Below are 17,238 nucleotides of genomic sequence, written 5' to 3' on the forward strand. Positions count from 1 at the left end.
ACTTAGTCTCCTATATGCACCCAACATCAGGGCACCTAAGTGTATAAAGTAAATATTGACAGAATTGAAGGGAGAAACAGAACTACAATCAGAGTTGGAGCTTTCAATACTGGGCAGACCATCTAGAAAGAGGATCAACAAGGAATCCATGGACCTGAATGACAGGATAAACCAACTCAACTTCACAAACTTCTATTGAACTCTCCACCCAAAAGCAGCACAACAGACATTCTCCAGTGCACATGGATCATTGTCCAGGATAAGACCACATGTTAGGTCACAACGCAAGTCTCAGTAAATTTTTAAAAAATTGAAATCATACAAAGTATTTTCTCTGATCACAATGGAATAGTTAGAAATCAATCACAGAAAAAACCCAGGAAACTATCTAAACATGGAAATTAAATGACACACAATTAAACTACCAATGGATCAAGCAAGAAGTCAAAACAGAAATCACACATTTCTTAGAGTCAAATGAAAATGAAAGCACCACATACCAAGCCTTATGGGATACAGTGAAGGCAGTAATTAGAAGACAATATCTATAGTCTCAGGAGACACCAAGGCCAATTGGCATAGCATAGTCCACAAAGCCAGTGTTCTACATCCTACTTTATTGAATAGCGACTGTGGTCTTAAAAGCTTGTGAGTGGAAAGGTGTTTCATGTTCATTGATACACATTTAGCACAATTCCAATCAAAATTCGAACAGCCTTTATAGAAAGAGAAAAACCGATCTTCAACTTCATATGAAATGGTAAGAGGTCCCAAATAACTAAAGCAATGTTGAAAGAGTAGAACAAAGTAGTAGAACTCACATTGATTTAAAAATATACTCTATAGGCACAGTATTCAAAACAGCCTGCTACTAATATAACAACAGTCACATCATAGGCCAATGAAATAAAATTGAGAAAAAGAACCAAACATCTATAGTCAATTGATTTTTTTACAAGGGTGCTGAGTCCATTCATTGGGGAAGTACAATGAGTTACTTCGATAAAACGGTGCTGGGAAGATTGGATTCCATAGACATGAAAGTGATTCAGGATTAATGCCTCACATCATACACAAAGACAAACTCAAAATAAGTTTAAGGACATAAATGTGCAAACTAAAACCCAAAATTTTTAGAAGATTAAAGTAGGGGCAGTGTTATCAGTCTTAACAATGGATTATCTAATATGATAACATGCATAAGGGACAAAAGACAAATTAAATGAGACCTCAAAAGACTTAACGAAAAATGGTGAAAAGACAAACTACTGATGGTGTGAATTATCTTCAGAAACCATTTATCTAACAGGAATCTATAACCAAACACTACATAAAACTTTATCAAGAAAAAGACAAAGAATCAAATTATAAAACGGGCAAAGGGCTGGAATAGACAGTTCACCAAATAGGACATTCACATGACCAGTCACATGAGGAGAAGACATTCAGCATCATTAACCACCAAAGAGATGCAAATCACAACCATAGCGAGATAAGATTTTACTCCCACTAGGCTCAGGGAGTTCCTAGTGTGGCGCTGTGGGATAAAGCACTGGACTACAAGATCAGTTTGAACCACAGGGTCAGCAGTTCAAACTCAGCAGCCACTCTATGGAAACCCTATACAGGATCACTGTGAGTCAGGACTGACTCAATGGCCCTCAACAACAATAGGCTGGAGGAGTCCTAGCGGCGTAGCTAGTTACACATTGGACTATAACCAAAGTGTGTAAGCAGTTCAAGTCCACCAACCACTCCAAGGGAGAAAGATGAGGCTTTCGGCTCCTGTAAAGGTTTACAGCCTCAGGACTATGCGTCACAACCGACTCAATGGCACATAACAACAGAATAGTTAAGATAAAACAAACATACAACAAATACTGGAGTGGCAGTGGGGAACTTGGAATCCTTATTTATTGCTAGTAAGAATGCAAAATGGTGCAGCTATTATGGAAAATGGTGTGATGCTTCTTCAAAAATTGAGCAGTAGAACCACCCCGTGATCTGGTAACTTTACTCTTAGGTATGTACCAAAATAACGTGAAAACAGATTGTAGACCAGGTGTCTATTCACAGTAGTCAAAAGATGGAGCAAACTAAATGCATACCAACGCAAATGAATAAACAAAATACGCGTATATCTAATGGAATACTACTCAGTCAGTTGTTAAGTGCTGCCAAATTGGTTCTGACTCATATCGACGCTATATAGGGTTTCTGAGGAGTGGCTGGCGAATTTGATCCGCTGACCTCACTTATCCTACAAAGCCACGCTAGAACTCACCCAGTAGAAGAAATGAAATCTTGATACATGCTACAATACGGATGGAGCTGGAAGACACGCTGAGTGAAATAAGTCAACCGTGAGAGGACAAATATTGTATAACTTAATTTAAGTAAAAAGAAAAGGTAAATGTGTAGAAAGCCAAGTTTCTTAAGTGGTTACAAGGGAGAGAGGGAGGGACAGAGGAAAGGTGGTTAACAATGAGGGAAAGATTGATGAAGCGTAGAAGGCACAGCCGGTCATTGGCATTGCAGTCAAATAATTGGTCACCTGTAAAGAGTTGAAGTGGCAAGAATTGTGTGATAGAAGCATTCACAATCATGACAAGAAAGGAAGGAGGGAAGGAAGAAGCTACCAAGACTGATTATGTACAACCAGACACCTCATGGAATTTGAATCCTTGGTTTGGAGGTTGAGGATCATGATTTCATGGGACATCCCAGTAAATTGTCCTAATAGCATGTCTAGTGCTTCTCTTCTGTCTCCTTATTTGATATGTAGTATATGGGGTCATAAAAGCTTGCAAACAGCTATCCAAGGCACAGCAATTAGTCTCTATTCACTAGGAATAGAGGAAGGAGAGTCTGAAATTGGAGAAAGATATGACTGTGTGACTGTCTCCATAAACAGCTGCCTCCTTTGCCATGAGACAGAAAGAAGTGGATGGTGTCTGGTTACCATAACCAAACATTTTGATTAAAGACTGTGTAGAAGAGTCCTGATCCTGATCAACGGGGGAAAATAAAGAATAGAATTGGGAATTCTCATGAACCCCAGACTTTCTGGAGTCAGGGAACCTAAATGAACCCCTGAAACTACTGTCCTGAGTTCATCTTTAAACCTTAAGCCAAATACATCCTCTGAAATCTTTCTTCTTAAACCTAAACAATTGTTGTTGTTATGTGCTGTGGAGTCGGTTCCGACTCATAGCGACCCTGTACAGGGTTTCTGAGGCTGTAAATCTTTACGGGAGCAGAAAGCCTCCTCTTTCTCCCACGGAACAAACAGTTGGTAGTTTTGAACTGCTGCCCTGAGGTTAACAGCCTGATTCGTAACCACTACGCTACCAGAGCTCCTTAACTTAAACAATAGTTGGATTTAATTAGTAAATGTGCCTATCTTGAGCATTATGCTCTTTTAAGAACTAGAATAGGATCAAACTGACAATGACAAGTAGAAAAATTAGACAGGAACCTGAGGTGGCAGTAAATTTATGTTACTGGGGAAAGAACAACTCAGAAAAGGAGGCTGAAAACGGATGCACAACTTGAAGAGCGAAATCAATGTCATTAAACAGCCCAAATCGAAGCTGTTGAATTAGCTGGTATATGTTTTGCTATGTATGTTCTCAGCAAAACCAACAAAATAAATTTAAATTTTTAAAAAAAGATTTAAAATGCAAAAAGAAAAAAAGAGACTAGAAGAAAATATGTGCAAATCCTATAATTGATGAAGGACTTGTACCCAGCAGGAAAAAACTCTTACCACACACTAGTAAGTTTCCATACAACCCAATTTTTAAAGCGGGTAAGAGGTTTGAATAAACATATTACCAAAGAAGACACATGCATGGCTAATAAACACTTGAAAACATGCTCAGTATCATTATTCATTAGGAACATGCACAGTAAAAGCACAGTGAAGGCTGTGACAGTTTTATCAACGTGGCTACGTTGGACCCAAACCCAAACTGAACCCACTGCGGTCAAGTCAATTCTGACTCACAGCAGTACCACAGACAGCAGAACTGCCCCAGAGGGCTTCCAAGGTGTACATTTTTACAGAAGCACACTGTCACATCTTGTTTCCATGATGTGGCTGGTGGGTTAGAACAGTCAACCTTTCTGCTAGAAGCCAAGTACTGTGCCACAAAGGCTCAATAATCAGTTGACTTTAAATAAAGGTGATTGCCTTCAATGGTGTCAGCTACACTCAGTCAGTTTTTCAACAGCCTAAACAGCAAAATCTGAGATTTCCTGGAGGAGAACTTCCTTCAAGACTGAAACGTCATCTCCTGCCTGAGTTTCCAGCCTGCCTCCTTATCCTACAGATTTCAGACTTGTCAGTCACCCAATGGCAAGTCAACTACTTTAGATAGATAGATATGTGATGGATTGATGATGGATGAATGGATAGATTAAATGGTGGATGGATGGATGGATAGATAAGACATGGTGGATGGATGGATGGATGGATGGATAAATGGATAGGTGGTAGATGGCTGGGTGAATGGATAGATATGATGGCAGAATGATGGATGGATAGATAGATAGATGATAAATGGGTGGATTAATAGATGATAGCTAGATGGATGGATGAATGGATAGATGGTGAATAGATAATTGGATAGATATATAGATGGTGGATGGATGGATAAATGGATAGGTAGTACATGGATGGATGAATGGATAGATAAGATAGATGGTGGATGGATGGATAATATAGATGGTGGAATGATGGATGGATGGATGGATAGATAAATGGATATATAGATGGTGAATGGATAGATAGATGGTGGATGGATGGAAATATAGATAGATGGTGAATGGATGGATAGATAAATGAATATATAGGTGGTGAGTCGATAGAGGGATGATGGAGAGATATCGCCTAGTATCCTCTGTAAGCCATGAGAGGTTTAACCTGGCAGAGCCCTGAGGACTTTAGGGGTTTATCTTCCTCAAGTGTGAAATTGGCCTTGCTGCCCTCTGCCCACCCTGGTAGAGTGTGTGGCTGTTGAGTACCCTACCTGCCCGTCGTAAAGCAGGTCCCGTTGGCAGCACCGATGGTAGAAAATGCCACAAAAAGTGGAACGACCCAAGAGGCTGGGTAGAGAACACGGTCCCCAAACGTCTGGTGAGAGAAGTGAGATGAATCCTGAGGGTCTCTCATAGCCCCCATGAGCCATTGGTCCCCCAAAGCCACTGCGCCTTCTCAAAGGTCCTGGATCCCCACCTTCCCACTTTGGGCTCAGGCTCTGTGATTTCCTCTAGTGGAGAGGAAAGGAGAAAGGAGAGAACCCTTCGTCATTTTAAGACTTTCTCAGGATCTTCTGATGGTAAGAGGAACCTCTCCTCCACTCCTCCCTACCATCTCAATATCCTTCTCTTACACTGGCCTCTCACTTCGTGGCCTTCCTCACTTGGAATAGCCTTGTTCTCCAGTCCACCTTAGCCACCAACTCTCATGGTCAGTGACCTCGCTGTTAACCCAAACTGCATTTCCTCCAGTCTCCCATTGCAGTCCCCTCATTCTCTATTTCTAACTCATTTTCTGTGGTACCCCAACTCCAGCAGACTTCCAGTACACGGATCCCACTGCTTTTCCACCCCTCCCTCTTGTCCTTTCCTTCTTTAAGTTGTGGAAGTTGACTCCAATGCTACAATCACCGCCCTTCAACCACCTTGCACTTTCTCTCCCCTTCATACTTGTCTGTCAAAACCCCCAACCCTGGTGAAATCCAGCTCTATTCTCCACCTCCATCTGCAGAGGGTCTCACGCACACCCCTGGCCTCTCATTGACAGGGGTATTTGGGGCTGTTTTTAAGTCAGTTTTGACTCATAGCGACCCTGTAAACAGTTTCCAAGGAGCGGCTGGTGAATTTGAATTACCAACCTTGTGGTTCAAACTGACCTTGCAGTCCAGTGCCTTATCCTGCAGCGCCTCACCAAGACTCCTAGCCTCCTGGATTTTTAGTTCCCACCTCACCTCTCTTCAGTTTAACACATCCTCCTCTCTGGTAGCGTAGTGGTTACAAATCGGGCTGTGAACCACAAGGTCAGCAGTTCAAAACCACCAGCTGTTCCGTGGGAGAAAGATGAGGCTTTCTGCTCCCATAAAGATTTACAGCCTTGGAAATCCTGTACAGGGTCGCTGTTAGTTGGAACCGACTCCATGGCACATAACTACCAACAACCACCTCTCCCGAGGGGCTTCCCCTTGCCTATCCCTCCTCCCCAGCAGAGGGCCCTGGTTCTCACCACAGCCACAGCCTGGGACTGGAGGAGTTCGGTCGTGGTCATCACAGTGAAGTAGGAAATGTTCATTAGGATGTAACACACCATCACCAGTGGGATCCCAATGACGATGGACAGGGGCAGGTTCCTGGAAGGGTCAGTGACACAGAAGCCCAAGATCAGACCCGAACATCCCATGAGAGACATGTGAGATGGTGGTTTTCAATCATTCCTTCTCTCCCACCACCCACCTGATCAGCCCTTCACCTGCTCCCGGGGTGGGCTGAGGTCACAGGTGCCCCCTTGAAGTCCTCCCTCAAGTGGGGCTTGTGAAATATGAGTCACTTTTAATGGCAAACTCTCCCTCTCTCAGACTCTAGTACAGTAAAATGCTGTTGTTTATAAAGCAAAATGAGCCAGAATGAAAGGGGTTAAGGAGACCCTGGGTGGTTAATGTGTTAGGCTACTAACTGAAAGGTTCCAGGTTCAAGTCCACCCAGAGACACCTTGGAAGAAAGGCCTGATGATAATCATCTTAAACAGCCAGTCACTGAAAACATTAGGAAGTCACAAAGAACGTTACAACAACTGGTTTTTAAGGGAAGTTCAGTCTCTCTTCATCTTAGCAACCATCCACTGCCTCAAACCAACCCAAACTCAAATCAACATATTGTTGCTTTTAAGTGTTTGGTTCTGATCCATAACGACTCTGCACAGGGTTTCCAAGGAGTGACTGGTGGGTTTGAACCACCAACCTTGAAGTTCAAAACTAACTTTATCCTACAGTGCCACACCAGGACTCCAGTGTATAATAAGTTCAAAAAAAAAAGCCATCCACTTGTCCGGGAATGAGTCATTGACTAATGGGAGGAAGAAATTCCACTCCCCCGCCGCCCCAGGAGACGAGAAATATGCTTGCCTAGTCACTGCCTCCTGCCCCGACTCAGCTTTGTTACCTGTAAGGGTTTCTAAGTTCTTCCGTGATATAATTGAGTTGATTCCTGGAGAAAGAAAAGTAACAGGAATATGAGGACACAATGCTAAGAGAAATTAGTCAATCACATAAGGCCAAACATTGTATGACTCCATTTTGATAAGATTAGATATACATACAGAGATCAGTGTTCATTAGTGGTTACCAGGTGTGGGTAAGGAGAAGGGAGAATTCACTCTCTAAGTCATGTTGTTGTTGTTAAGTCTCATCGAGTCAGTTCGGACTCATAACGAGCTTGTATAGGGTTTCCAAGGAGCACCTGGTGAGCTTGAACCCCCGACCTTGCGGTTCAAACCGACCTTGCAGTTCAGTGCCACACCAGGACTCTAGATCAAAGATGCTTGTTGTTTTTGGTGCAGAGAAACGTAGCACCAAATGTGGGTGGAATAAGCACAGCTTAACCAAAGCAAATCATGCTTCTAGGACTCACACAAGAGACAAGGATGTCTGTGCAAAAGAACACGACATATATAATTTGGTAACAACGCCAACAATAACCAGAAAATGAGTGCATGGTCACATATGTGCATAGGTATACACATGTGTGGGTGTGAGAGGGTGTGTATATATGTGTGCACAAATAGAATTAGCTATACTTTATATGTGTCTTTGCATACAGAGAAGTGTGTACCAGCATATTTATTCAGAGAAGACACATAACCTAAAATCTGACTAGATTGATTTTCTGAGCTTGAAGGCTTAGGACCTTGGCCTCATGGAACAAATCATTCGACTGGCATGAAAGAGTTTACAAAGCTCACGTTCTGTATCCTGTTGAGTAGTGTCTGAGGTCTTAAAAGTCTGCAAGCAACTCATCAGAAGTAAAAGAGAAAGAAGGAAACCCAAGATTTAGAGAAGAAACTGAAGAATGAATAGTCTTCTGAGACCAGAAGAACTAGATGGTACCCAGCTACTATTACTGACCATTCTGGTCAGGACCACAATAGATGGACCTTGATAGAACAAGAGAAAAGCACGAAACAGAACTTAAGTTCTTAAAAAGTCCAGACTAACTGAACCAACTGAGATTAGAGGACACACTGAGATTATTGCCCTGAGATGCTCTTTAACCCTTGAACCCAAACAATCCCCTGAGGTTACCTTCAGGGGATTGGCACACACAGATTATGAGTATAGTACTCCATTAAAAAAAAAAAAAAAAACATCTCTAGGAGACCAAAGGTCAACAATTACTGTAATGCAAAGATGAGAAGATAAAGGGGCAGGGAAACTAGAGTGCTGGAAATGGAAAAACCAGAATGCAATTAAAGAGAATGTTGGCACATTGTGAAAAAGTGTAAAGTCACAGAACAGTCTGTATAGAAATTGTCAAGTGGCAGCTTAATTTGCTATGTAAACGTTCATCAAAAGCACAAAAAAATAAGTGGTTATGTGCTGTGGAGTTGGTTCCATGCATAGTAACTCTGCACAGGGTTTCCAAGGCTGTAAATCTTTACAGGAGCAGAAAGCCTCATCTTTCTCCTATAGAACAGCGGGTGGTTTCGAACTTCTGACCTTGAGGTTAACAGCCTGACTCATAACCACTATGCTACCAGAACTCCTTACATGCTGTATGTCGTTGCTGTTAAGTGCGGTTGAGTCAGTGCCAACCCATAGCGACCCTGTACAGGGTTTCCAGGGAACGAATGGTGAGCTTGAACCGCCAACCATGCAGTTCAAACTGATTTTGCAGTCTAGCGTATATATTTAAGTAGTATGAAAAACCTAACTTGCAGTTTCTTTGCTAAGCAGTAATTGTTAGCCTCATTTGAGAAAAATCTAGTCTACAGGACTAATCATCTACATGAGCCTCCTCTAGCCAAGAGGGGGACTAGATGTCCGATTACCACTACCGCTACTCTAATCAAGGCCATGGTAGATGGGGGCTGCTAGCAATAGGAGAAAGGTGGAACAGGAATGTGTGTGGAACAGGAGAAATGTGGAACTATATTCTTTAAAAAAACAAAGACTTACTGAAGCAGTTGGGACTGGTGGGCTCTAATACTCTTTAAAACCTTGAAACAAAACCAGCTCAATAGCAGATTGGCTCACAAAATAAAAAGACATCACCTTTGAATACTGTGCTCCTTTAAAAAACAAAACAAAGTCCAGAATGTTCAGGGTCAGAGAAATTAGAATAATGGAAATGGAAGAACAGAACAGAAATCATGTGACTATCCGTCACTGAAAAATTTGTGTCGACAATATTGAACAGGAATCTTAAACGCAATCAAATGTTTTTTTAAAAAAATAAATGATTCCCCACCACAGAGAAAAAACTCTTCTGCAGAAACAAACACCGGGTTAATTTCTATCCAGCAAGGCTCTGGTGATAGGTGGAAAGTGGGGTCCACTAGACCTACATGTCTGGCAATGGGTCAAGTCTTGCCCTTCCTGGGAGTTGGGAGTAGTGAGTGCTCATGGTCCTTTGAAAAATGGAAGATTCTGCATCTGAAAAGGTATTGAAATTTGCAGATGTTTTAGAAGAAAGAGAGATCCACTTTGCAATGGTCATGCATCTTCCATTAATAGACAGAATAAATAGAATCTCATGTACTAAACGGAATACTTTTAAGGTTGGGATAGAAGTGCCACTGAATAGTCTCTGTCTTGTCAAGTGTGTGGGCCACCCTGGCTGCTTCCAGCTCTGCGAAGCACCCTGTAAGGACTGAGAGAGGGACAGGTGGCTTTGGGCTCAGAAGGGTGCTTAATAAAAGGGAGATGTGAAGATGAATTTTATGGCCATATCGGACCCCAGAAAGAAGAATAAATTGCTTTCCAAGTGGTTTACATTACAAATGCCTACAGAAAGCCAGGACCAGATTGAGCTGGCTTCTCAGGAGTGCCTTACCATCCGTCGTAGGCCCAAAGTCCATTATAAAATGCCAGACTGATGGCTCCCACAGACACTTTCGAACCCTCAAAAGAATTTTCGAAATTCTTCGTATTTCCTGCAATTAAGCCAGATGGTGAATAGTAGGTGTCAGTCAGCTGGTCAGAATGCAACTCTGCACTCAACTTCATAAAACAGAATGTATGATTCATGAAAACTTGGGATGTAAAAAATTGCTTTGTGTTGGGATCCTGCTTCCTAGTTGTTGCTAAATGCTGTGGACTCATAGTGAGCCTGTACAGGGTTTCCAAAGAGCAGCTGGTGGGTTTGAACTGCCGACCTTGTGGTTTGCAGTCCAGGGCTGATCCCACAGCACCACATCAGGAGTTTACTGAGCAAGAGTGCTCCAGTTAGTAGGAGGCCCATGCCTGTGTGGTGCCCACCCTCCCCACTTGTGAAGGTCACCTTGGGCCAGGAGGACCATTCCGCTGACGACGATGATGACCACGATCACCAACTTGGCAGCGGTGAAGATGTTCTGGACATAGCTTCCCAGCCGCACGCTCAGCGAGTTCACAGTTGTGATGAGCACTGGAAAGCAAGTTAGAGGTGGGAGAATGTTCTATTTATGGGCTCAGCATCGCCCTGGAAAGAGTTTTATTTCTGTCCCAGCTCAGCCTCACTCCCAGCCTGCCATAGCCAGCATGTCCATGTTTATCTGAATGTTGAAAGGGCAAATCAGAGAGCCATCAAGGAGCAATGGGGTCTTGAGCCAAGGGTAGGGAAGGGCCTTTGGAGGTGCAGTCCCCTCTCCACCGCAGACAGGGGTCATGAGGCTCTGGACCAAGACAGCTCTGCCTGATTCTCACCAGTGCTCCTGGGCCCAAGGGGCCTCTTCTAGGCTCAAGGAGCCCAAGAAAAGACAACATGTGTGACCCCACCCAGAGACTTGCTGGGATACTCACGGATGGCAGCAGCAGCCAGACACTTGACCACGGCCTTGGGTGGCTCACAGCCTGGGTAGAAAGGCGCACAGACATACTCAGAGAAACTTAGGCAGATGATGGCAAAGGAAGTGGGCTTGATGACGAAGAGGCTGGACCAGGAGAAGAGGTAGGCAGGGATGGGGCCAAAGGCCTCCATCAAGTAAGGATATTCACTCCCTGACTTGGTGATCATAGTGCCGAGTTCCGCAAAGCACAGAGCACCTGGAAGAAAGGGAAGAGCCCAGGCCCTTGAGAGGTATCCCTTCCCTCCTGGGTGCTCACAGGGGCCCGCTGTGACCCTGAGTCCTGGCCACTGGACATTTCTGTCGCAGCCCGATTAACACATATTTGCTGCGTGAACGTTGGCAGGGGACCAGTAGCAGCCAGGAGAGCGCACAGAGAGTGCTCCAGCAGCTGCCTCCCTCCCGCCTCCAGTCAGCAGGGAGTGGGTGTGTTACCCAGAGTTGCCACAATCCCACAGGCTGCCCAGATGATGAGACAGGGCCCCACAGCCTCCGTGTTGCTGAGCACAGACTTGGGGGAGATGAAGATGCCGGAGCCAATGGTGGTGCCCACGATGACGCAGATGCCGCTGATGAGACCCACCTGTGTGTGCAGGAAGGGGGTGACCCATGAGTGCTGCTGCCCACGCAAGTCTCCACCTGGCTCATTCCAGTCCCACACCCATCTCTCAGCAGGGTCTGGGGTGTGTGTGATGAAGTACTGTCACCTGTGCTGCTGAAGTGACCTCACACAGCCTGAGAAGGCACAGAGACATTAGCTAAGTGCTCAGGCTCCTAACCACTGTCTCTGCTGCCTTCAGGAAAGGGTGCCGAAAGGAAAGGCAGACTTGGCAAAGTGGTCACCGGTGAGCAAGGCTCTCAGAACACCCTTCTCTAGCCAAGCGGAGAAGAGCAGAAAGTGAGGTCCAGGGCTTGGGGTCACATGGGGGTGAGCTACAGAGGACTGCCAGGGCAGAGGCAGTGTGGACAGAGGCTTCCTGTGGGTGTGAGTGTCCTGAGAATAAATCCAGCACACTGTCTGATTCAATGTATACAAAGTTTGAGAACAGGCCAAAAGGATCTTCGGTGATAGAAATCAGGGCTGGAGGCACTCAAACGGAACTCGAAAAATCTGTGTGTTTCACTGTACGTGGGTTACATGTTGGGCTGCTTAACACAAGATCAGTGGTTCAAATCCATCAGCCACTCTGAGAGGGTACGATGAGGCTCTCTGCTCCTGTAAAGATTTACAGACCCAGACACCCTGTACAGGGTCACCATTCATCAGAACCGACTCGTCAGCACAAAACAACAAAACTTACCAAGACCCAATTTTGCCAGCAACTTGATTTTGACCATGGCAACCCCATGTGAGAGACAGCAACTGTCCCATAGGGTTTTCTTGGCTGTAAACTCCCTGGAAGGAGATCACCAGACCTTCCTTCTGTGGACCCACTGGGTGGGTTCATACTGCCAACCTTTAGTTTACCAGCTGATTGTCAACTGCTTGCACCACCTATAAATCTACATGTTGTTAAGTGTGGTTGAGTTGGTTCCAATCCATAGCTACCCTGTATAGATAGGGTTTCTGAGGAACAGCTGGTGGGTTTGAACTGCTGACCTGTGGTTGGAAGTCCAGTACTTATCCTACAGTGCCACACCAGGAGTCCACAAACCTATATAAATTGTACATCAATCACGATTTAAAAAAACTTTTTTTTTTTTTTTTTTTTGAAGGAGAATGTGTAACTCAGGTCAGCACTTAGAAAGCTTACGAGGCCTGACCGTGGGCCCACCTGACACCACAGAGGCCCAGCTTATGGTCCAAGAGGATCCCAGCTGTGACTGCCACCCCAAGATGTGGCGCACACTATGGGATTACTTAAAAGAAAGGTAAGCATGGGCTTACCTGTGCTTATTAATAATCAGTAGTAAATAGTTCCACGTGTTTTCCATCACATCCACGATATGGTGAAACCCATGTGAAACTGTTCACTACAGGTTAATACGTAGGCACAAGTAAACTTGTGCTTACCTTGCTTATGGGGTCATCCGCCCCTGGGGTCGCTGGGGAGCAGTGTTGGCTCCATTATGGGCCTTAAAGGCCAGCTGAGGGCAGACTCAGGACCGCTTCTTTCTTGTTGATTTTGTTCTTGTTGTTGGTTAGTGACTTAGAGTAGAAATGCTCCCCCGGGCTTTCTTGGCTGTAACCTGTGTGGAAGCTCCCCAGGTGCTGCTGGGTGAGTTAGAACCGTCAACCTTTTGGTTGCCCACCACTTGCCCCTCCCGGGGACTTCAGCCCTGCCTCCACAACTCCACCCTCAAGGTTGACAGCCTGGCTCACTAACACCCTTCCAGAATCTTCCTCCTGCTAAGCATTCTGGGAGACTCTAATCTGGGCAAGGTCAGCATTCACCGGGCACCCACCTAGCTAAGTCTAGAACACACTTGGGCTTTGCTCAGCTGTGTCTTGGTGTGACCCAAGCGCCACCTCGGCTTTGAGAGACATCTCTGGATTCAGGAAAGCCTAACCCTGTAGACCTCAGGTCACCTGACACCTGGGACTCTGAGCTTGTAGGCCATGCTCCTGCCCCATCATCCCCCAAAGCCTCTGTGCCTTCCTTCCTTCATCCCCTTGGGTTCCAGACATGAGCTTCCTCACCTGTAGAGTCTCCCAGAGACTCTGCTCCTCCCCCCCCCCCCTCCCCGTCCACCCCCCAACACTGAGCTTCCTCACCTGTAGAGTCTCCCAGAGACTCTGCTCAGAGATCAGCCCATTGGCCCGCTGCTCCCCACCATCCACCATATGTGGGACTAGTACATGTCTTCACTTGCTCCTTCCAGGAACGGTGCCAGTTCTGGCTCATCTCATACCTCAGCGTTAAGTCATGAACTCTGAGTGCTCCTCTGGGGCTGTGCCATGGAACAGGCTATTTCCACAGGGAGCACATTTCCCGTCACTACCTGTAACCAGCAGTTACAGTTTGGACTCATGGCAGCCCCACGTGCATTAGAGTAGAATTTGTTTCCAGTCTGGGTGTGGCACTGTAGGATAAGTACTAGACCGCGAGGTCAGTTTGAACCTCAAGGTTGGCTGTTCAAACCCACCCATTGCTCCTCAGAAACCTTATACACAGCTGCTATGAGTTGGAAGCAACTGGAGGGCACTTAGCAACAACACGCCCAATTTTAATGGCTGGGTTTTCAGAAGCAGATCACCAGGTCTTTCTTCCAAGGTGCCTCCGGGCAGACTTGAACTTCCAACCTTTCAGTAACACTACCCAGGGACTCATTCCCATAACTTGCTGTTGTTACTGTTGTTAGGTGTCGTTGAGTCGACCCTATGAGCCACAGAACAAAATACTGCCAGATCCTGTACCATCCTCACAGTTGTTCCTGTCACTGGGCCAGGCCATGTTTCCTGCTGACCCTCCCGTCATGGTTGTTACTGTGTGCTGTTGAGCTAGTTTCGACTGAGAGCAAATCCTATGATTTCTGAGAATGGTTGGTGGGTTTGAACCATTAACCTTGCATTTACTGGTGGTGGTGTTATAAAGTGCCATGGAGTTGGTTCCTACTCATAGTGACCCTGCATAGGGTTTCCAAGGAATGGATGGTGAGTTTGAACCACCGACCTAGTAGTTAGCAGTCAAGTGCTTCTTCTACAACTCTTCACCAGGACTCTAGTCCAGTGCTTAGCCTACAGAGGTTTTCAAACATGCGGACAGATACTAGGTGAATAGCAGAGACTCAAACAGTACCATCCACACCTCCCTGATAGTCCACTAATCTGAGCAGATGCTGACCCCTCCAGATATTTGCCAGGGTAGGAAAGTACATAAGCATTATCTTCAAAACAACATGCTGAGTTCACTGGAGGGAGGGAAAGAAGTAAGTCCAAAGAATTGTTCCTTTAGAGATGTACCTTAAGAATCAAAGATCACTTCCTTTTGTTAGTCACTGAGGATTAGTGGGAACTTCACTCTGTCTGAGCACCTCGTAAAAACAACCTTCATTGATGGCAGGGAGGAAGCTAGATAAGTGATGCTGCGTGGGGAGAACCGCAGTCATTGAGATGAAACACAGCGTATGATTTGTTGAGTGTAAAACTGATGATCTGCTCTGTAAACCTTCACTCAATTCACAATAAAGTTAAAAAATAAAACACCTTCTGTCAACCTGTGAAAGGAGCTCTGGTAGCATAGTGGTGACGAGTTGGGCTGCTAACCTCAAGGTCAGCTGTTCGAAACTACCAGCTGTTCCATGGGCACAAGATGAGGCTTTCTGCTCCCATTAAGATTTATAGGCTCAGAGACCCTGTGCAGGGTCGATATGAGTGGAACCCACTTCACCACACACCACCACCATCAACCTGTGAATGCACTGAATCACAAGGTGGGTGGTTCAAACCCACCAAGTCACTCCTCAGAAACCCTATACAGCGCCCCTATGAGTTAGAACTGACTTAACGGCACCTAACAATCACCAACAACAACAACCTGTGAAGTCCCCCCATCTTCCCCAAAGGAGACCGCCTTACCTGTTTCTGGAGATTTGTGGTCTTAGGTGCCTCACTCTGGATCGACTTCTCATCTTCCCTCCTTTTCCTCAGGTGTGTCTCCCCCATTTTCCAATCCTGCCAGTTCTAGGAAGCTGCAAGGAGGGTGTGGGGGTGGATCTCCAGTCAGCAAATTCTCTGGCCAGGGTTCTTCTGCTAGTGACAGCTAGTGCCAGCTCAGATTTTAGGCAAGTACCAATGTGACTTGCTCCATCCCAGGAATAAATTGTAGTCTAGTCATTAACCTTCCTTCTGTTCAGGCCGTAGGAAAAGGAGCTTCCCGCGTTACCATGAAAGTAATTTCCTGAGCCCTGGTGTTGGTGTTAGGTTAAGCACTGGACTGGTAACCATGTAGTCAGCAGTTTCAATCTACCAGCAGCCACTCTTGGAAACCCTATACAGGGTCTCCGTGAGTCAGAACTGACTTTGACAGCACATACAACAACAATTTTCATTTCCAAATCAGATGTGTGTTTACCACTCTCCCATTAGCCCCCCAGCCCCTTACTGACAGACCCTGTTATATCTCTTCAAGTGCCATGCTTGAAAGTCGTTTTTACCTTCATGGTGCAACTTAATTTTTTTTCAAAAGTTAAAAAACAAAGATGAATTATACCACAATATTCTTAGTGCTCAGAATGTCTCCCCAAGATCATTAAGCCAACCCAAGCCTGGTAGATCCATAGGATGAGAATTTTCTGATTGAGTGATGTGAAGAATGTGGAAAATGTGTTGCTCAGAGTTCCCTGAAAGAAGGCCTGTCAAAAGAACGGCAGGTTTCTCTCCCCTCCTAGGCCCACCTTCTCCTCTGACCTTGCTGATCCAGAGAAACACTGCTGGCCTGGCCGCCTGCCTGCGTCTGCCCAGTTGCAACCTAGGAATGGGCATGTCTTATACCCAGGAGTGGAGAAAGCCAGAAGGTACAGAGGTCAACAAAGGTAATTATTAAACACCTTTTGTTTTGAGCAATAAAGTTTGGGTACACCACCATAAGAAAGGGGGAGGGGGAGGCACACTACTTTCTCCCCAAAAATGTTTGGTTTTGTTCATGTGGGTCTACATCAAATTTACTTTTTTTCCAGATAGTTCCCAAAGCCACTCTTGCCCATGACTGTAAGGAGAAATCTTTCTGAAGAATGGAAAAAATGCCTGTGAAAATTACCTTTCAGATCATGCGGAGATAAACTTTGGAACCAACTATTTTATTACCTTCATAGATCAAATGTACCACCAGGGTAGCACAAGTAGTAAATGTTGTGTTAATGCCAGTCTGACACATGCCTTCCCATGGATGTGTTTTCTCCCAGAGTCCTCCAATCACTTTCATGTGGTCCGAGTGAGCAGGCGGGACCCGGAGTGAGGTCTATCCACTCACTTTGCAGTGACTGAATCACAGCATCACCTGGTAGCATCAGAGTTTGGCAAAAGGTGGGCCCTGCAGTGAGGCTTCCTCCCAGGTCCCAGCTCTGTCTTCAACTACAGTTCCCACAAAATCCAAGTAAGAGTTGGTTGTGATTCTGTTGAAGACAAACGCCTAGTCCTAGAGCTGTCCAGCAGAGAAGGAACACTTAAAGTCATTACATGCATTTGCCTGCAGGAGAAACCAACACCCAGTTCTCTCCAC

The 17,238-nt window shown here is 45.2% G+C and overlaps 1 protein-coding gene across 1 annotated transcript in view; it reads right to left on the bottom strand.

Moving 5' to 3' along the window:
• Positions 1-15,683, bottom strand: part of SLC7A9 (solute carrier family 7 (amino acid transporter light chain, bo,+ system), member 9) — a 42,399-nt gene extending 26,716 nt beyond the window's left edge. Inside the window, exons 1-8 of the mRNA XM_006867309.1 lie at positions 15,597-15,683; positions 11,513-11,660; positions 11,034-11,276; positions 10,534-10,659; positions 10,087-10,186; positions 7,198-7,242; positions 6,266-6,389; positions 5,034-5,137 (exon numbers count right to left, since the gene is read on the bottom strand). Of these exons, the coding sequence (XP_006867371.1) occupies positions 5,034-5,137; positions 6,266-6,389; positions 7,198-7,242; positions 10,087-10,186; positions 10,534-10,659; positions 11,034-11,276; positions 11,513-11,660; positions 15,597-15,683 (977 nt within the window). The remainder of the gene's footprint in view (positions 1-5,033; positions 5,138-6,265; positions 6,390-7,197; positions 7,243-10,086; positions 10,187-10,533; positions 10,660-11,033; positions 11,277-11,512; positions 11,661-15,596) is intronic.
• Positions 15,684-17,238: the final 1,555 nt, after the last annotated feature.

Source organism: Chrysochloris asiatica, unplaced genomic scaffold (assembly GCF_000296735.1).
Source record: "Chrysochloris asiatica unplaced genomic scaffold, ChrAsi1.0 scaffold00104, whole genome shotgun sequence".
Taxonomy (NCBI): Eukaryota; Metazoa; Chordata; class Mammalia; order Afrosoricida; family Chrysochloridae; genus Chrysochloris; species Chrysochloris asiatica.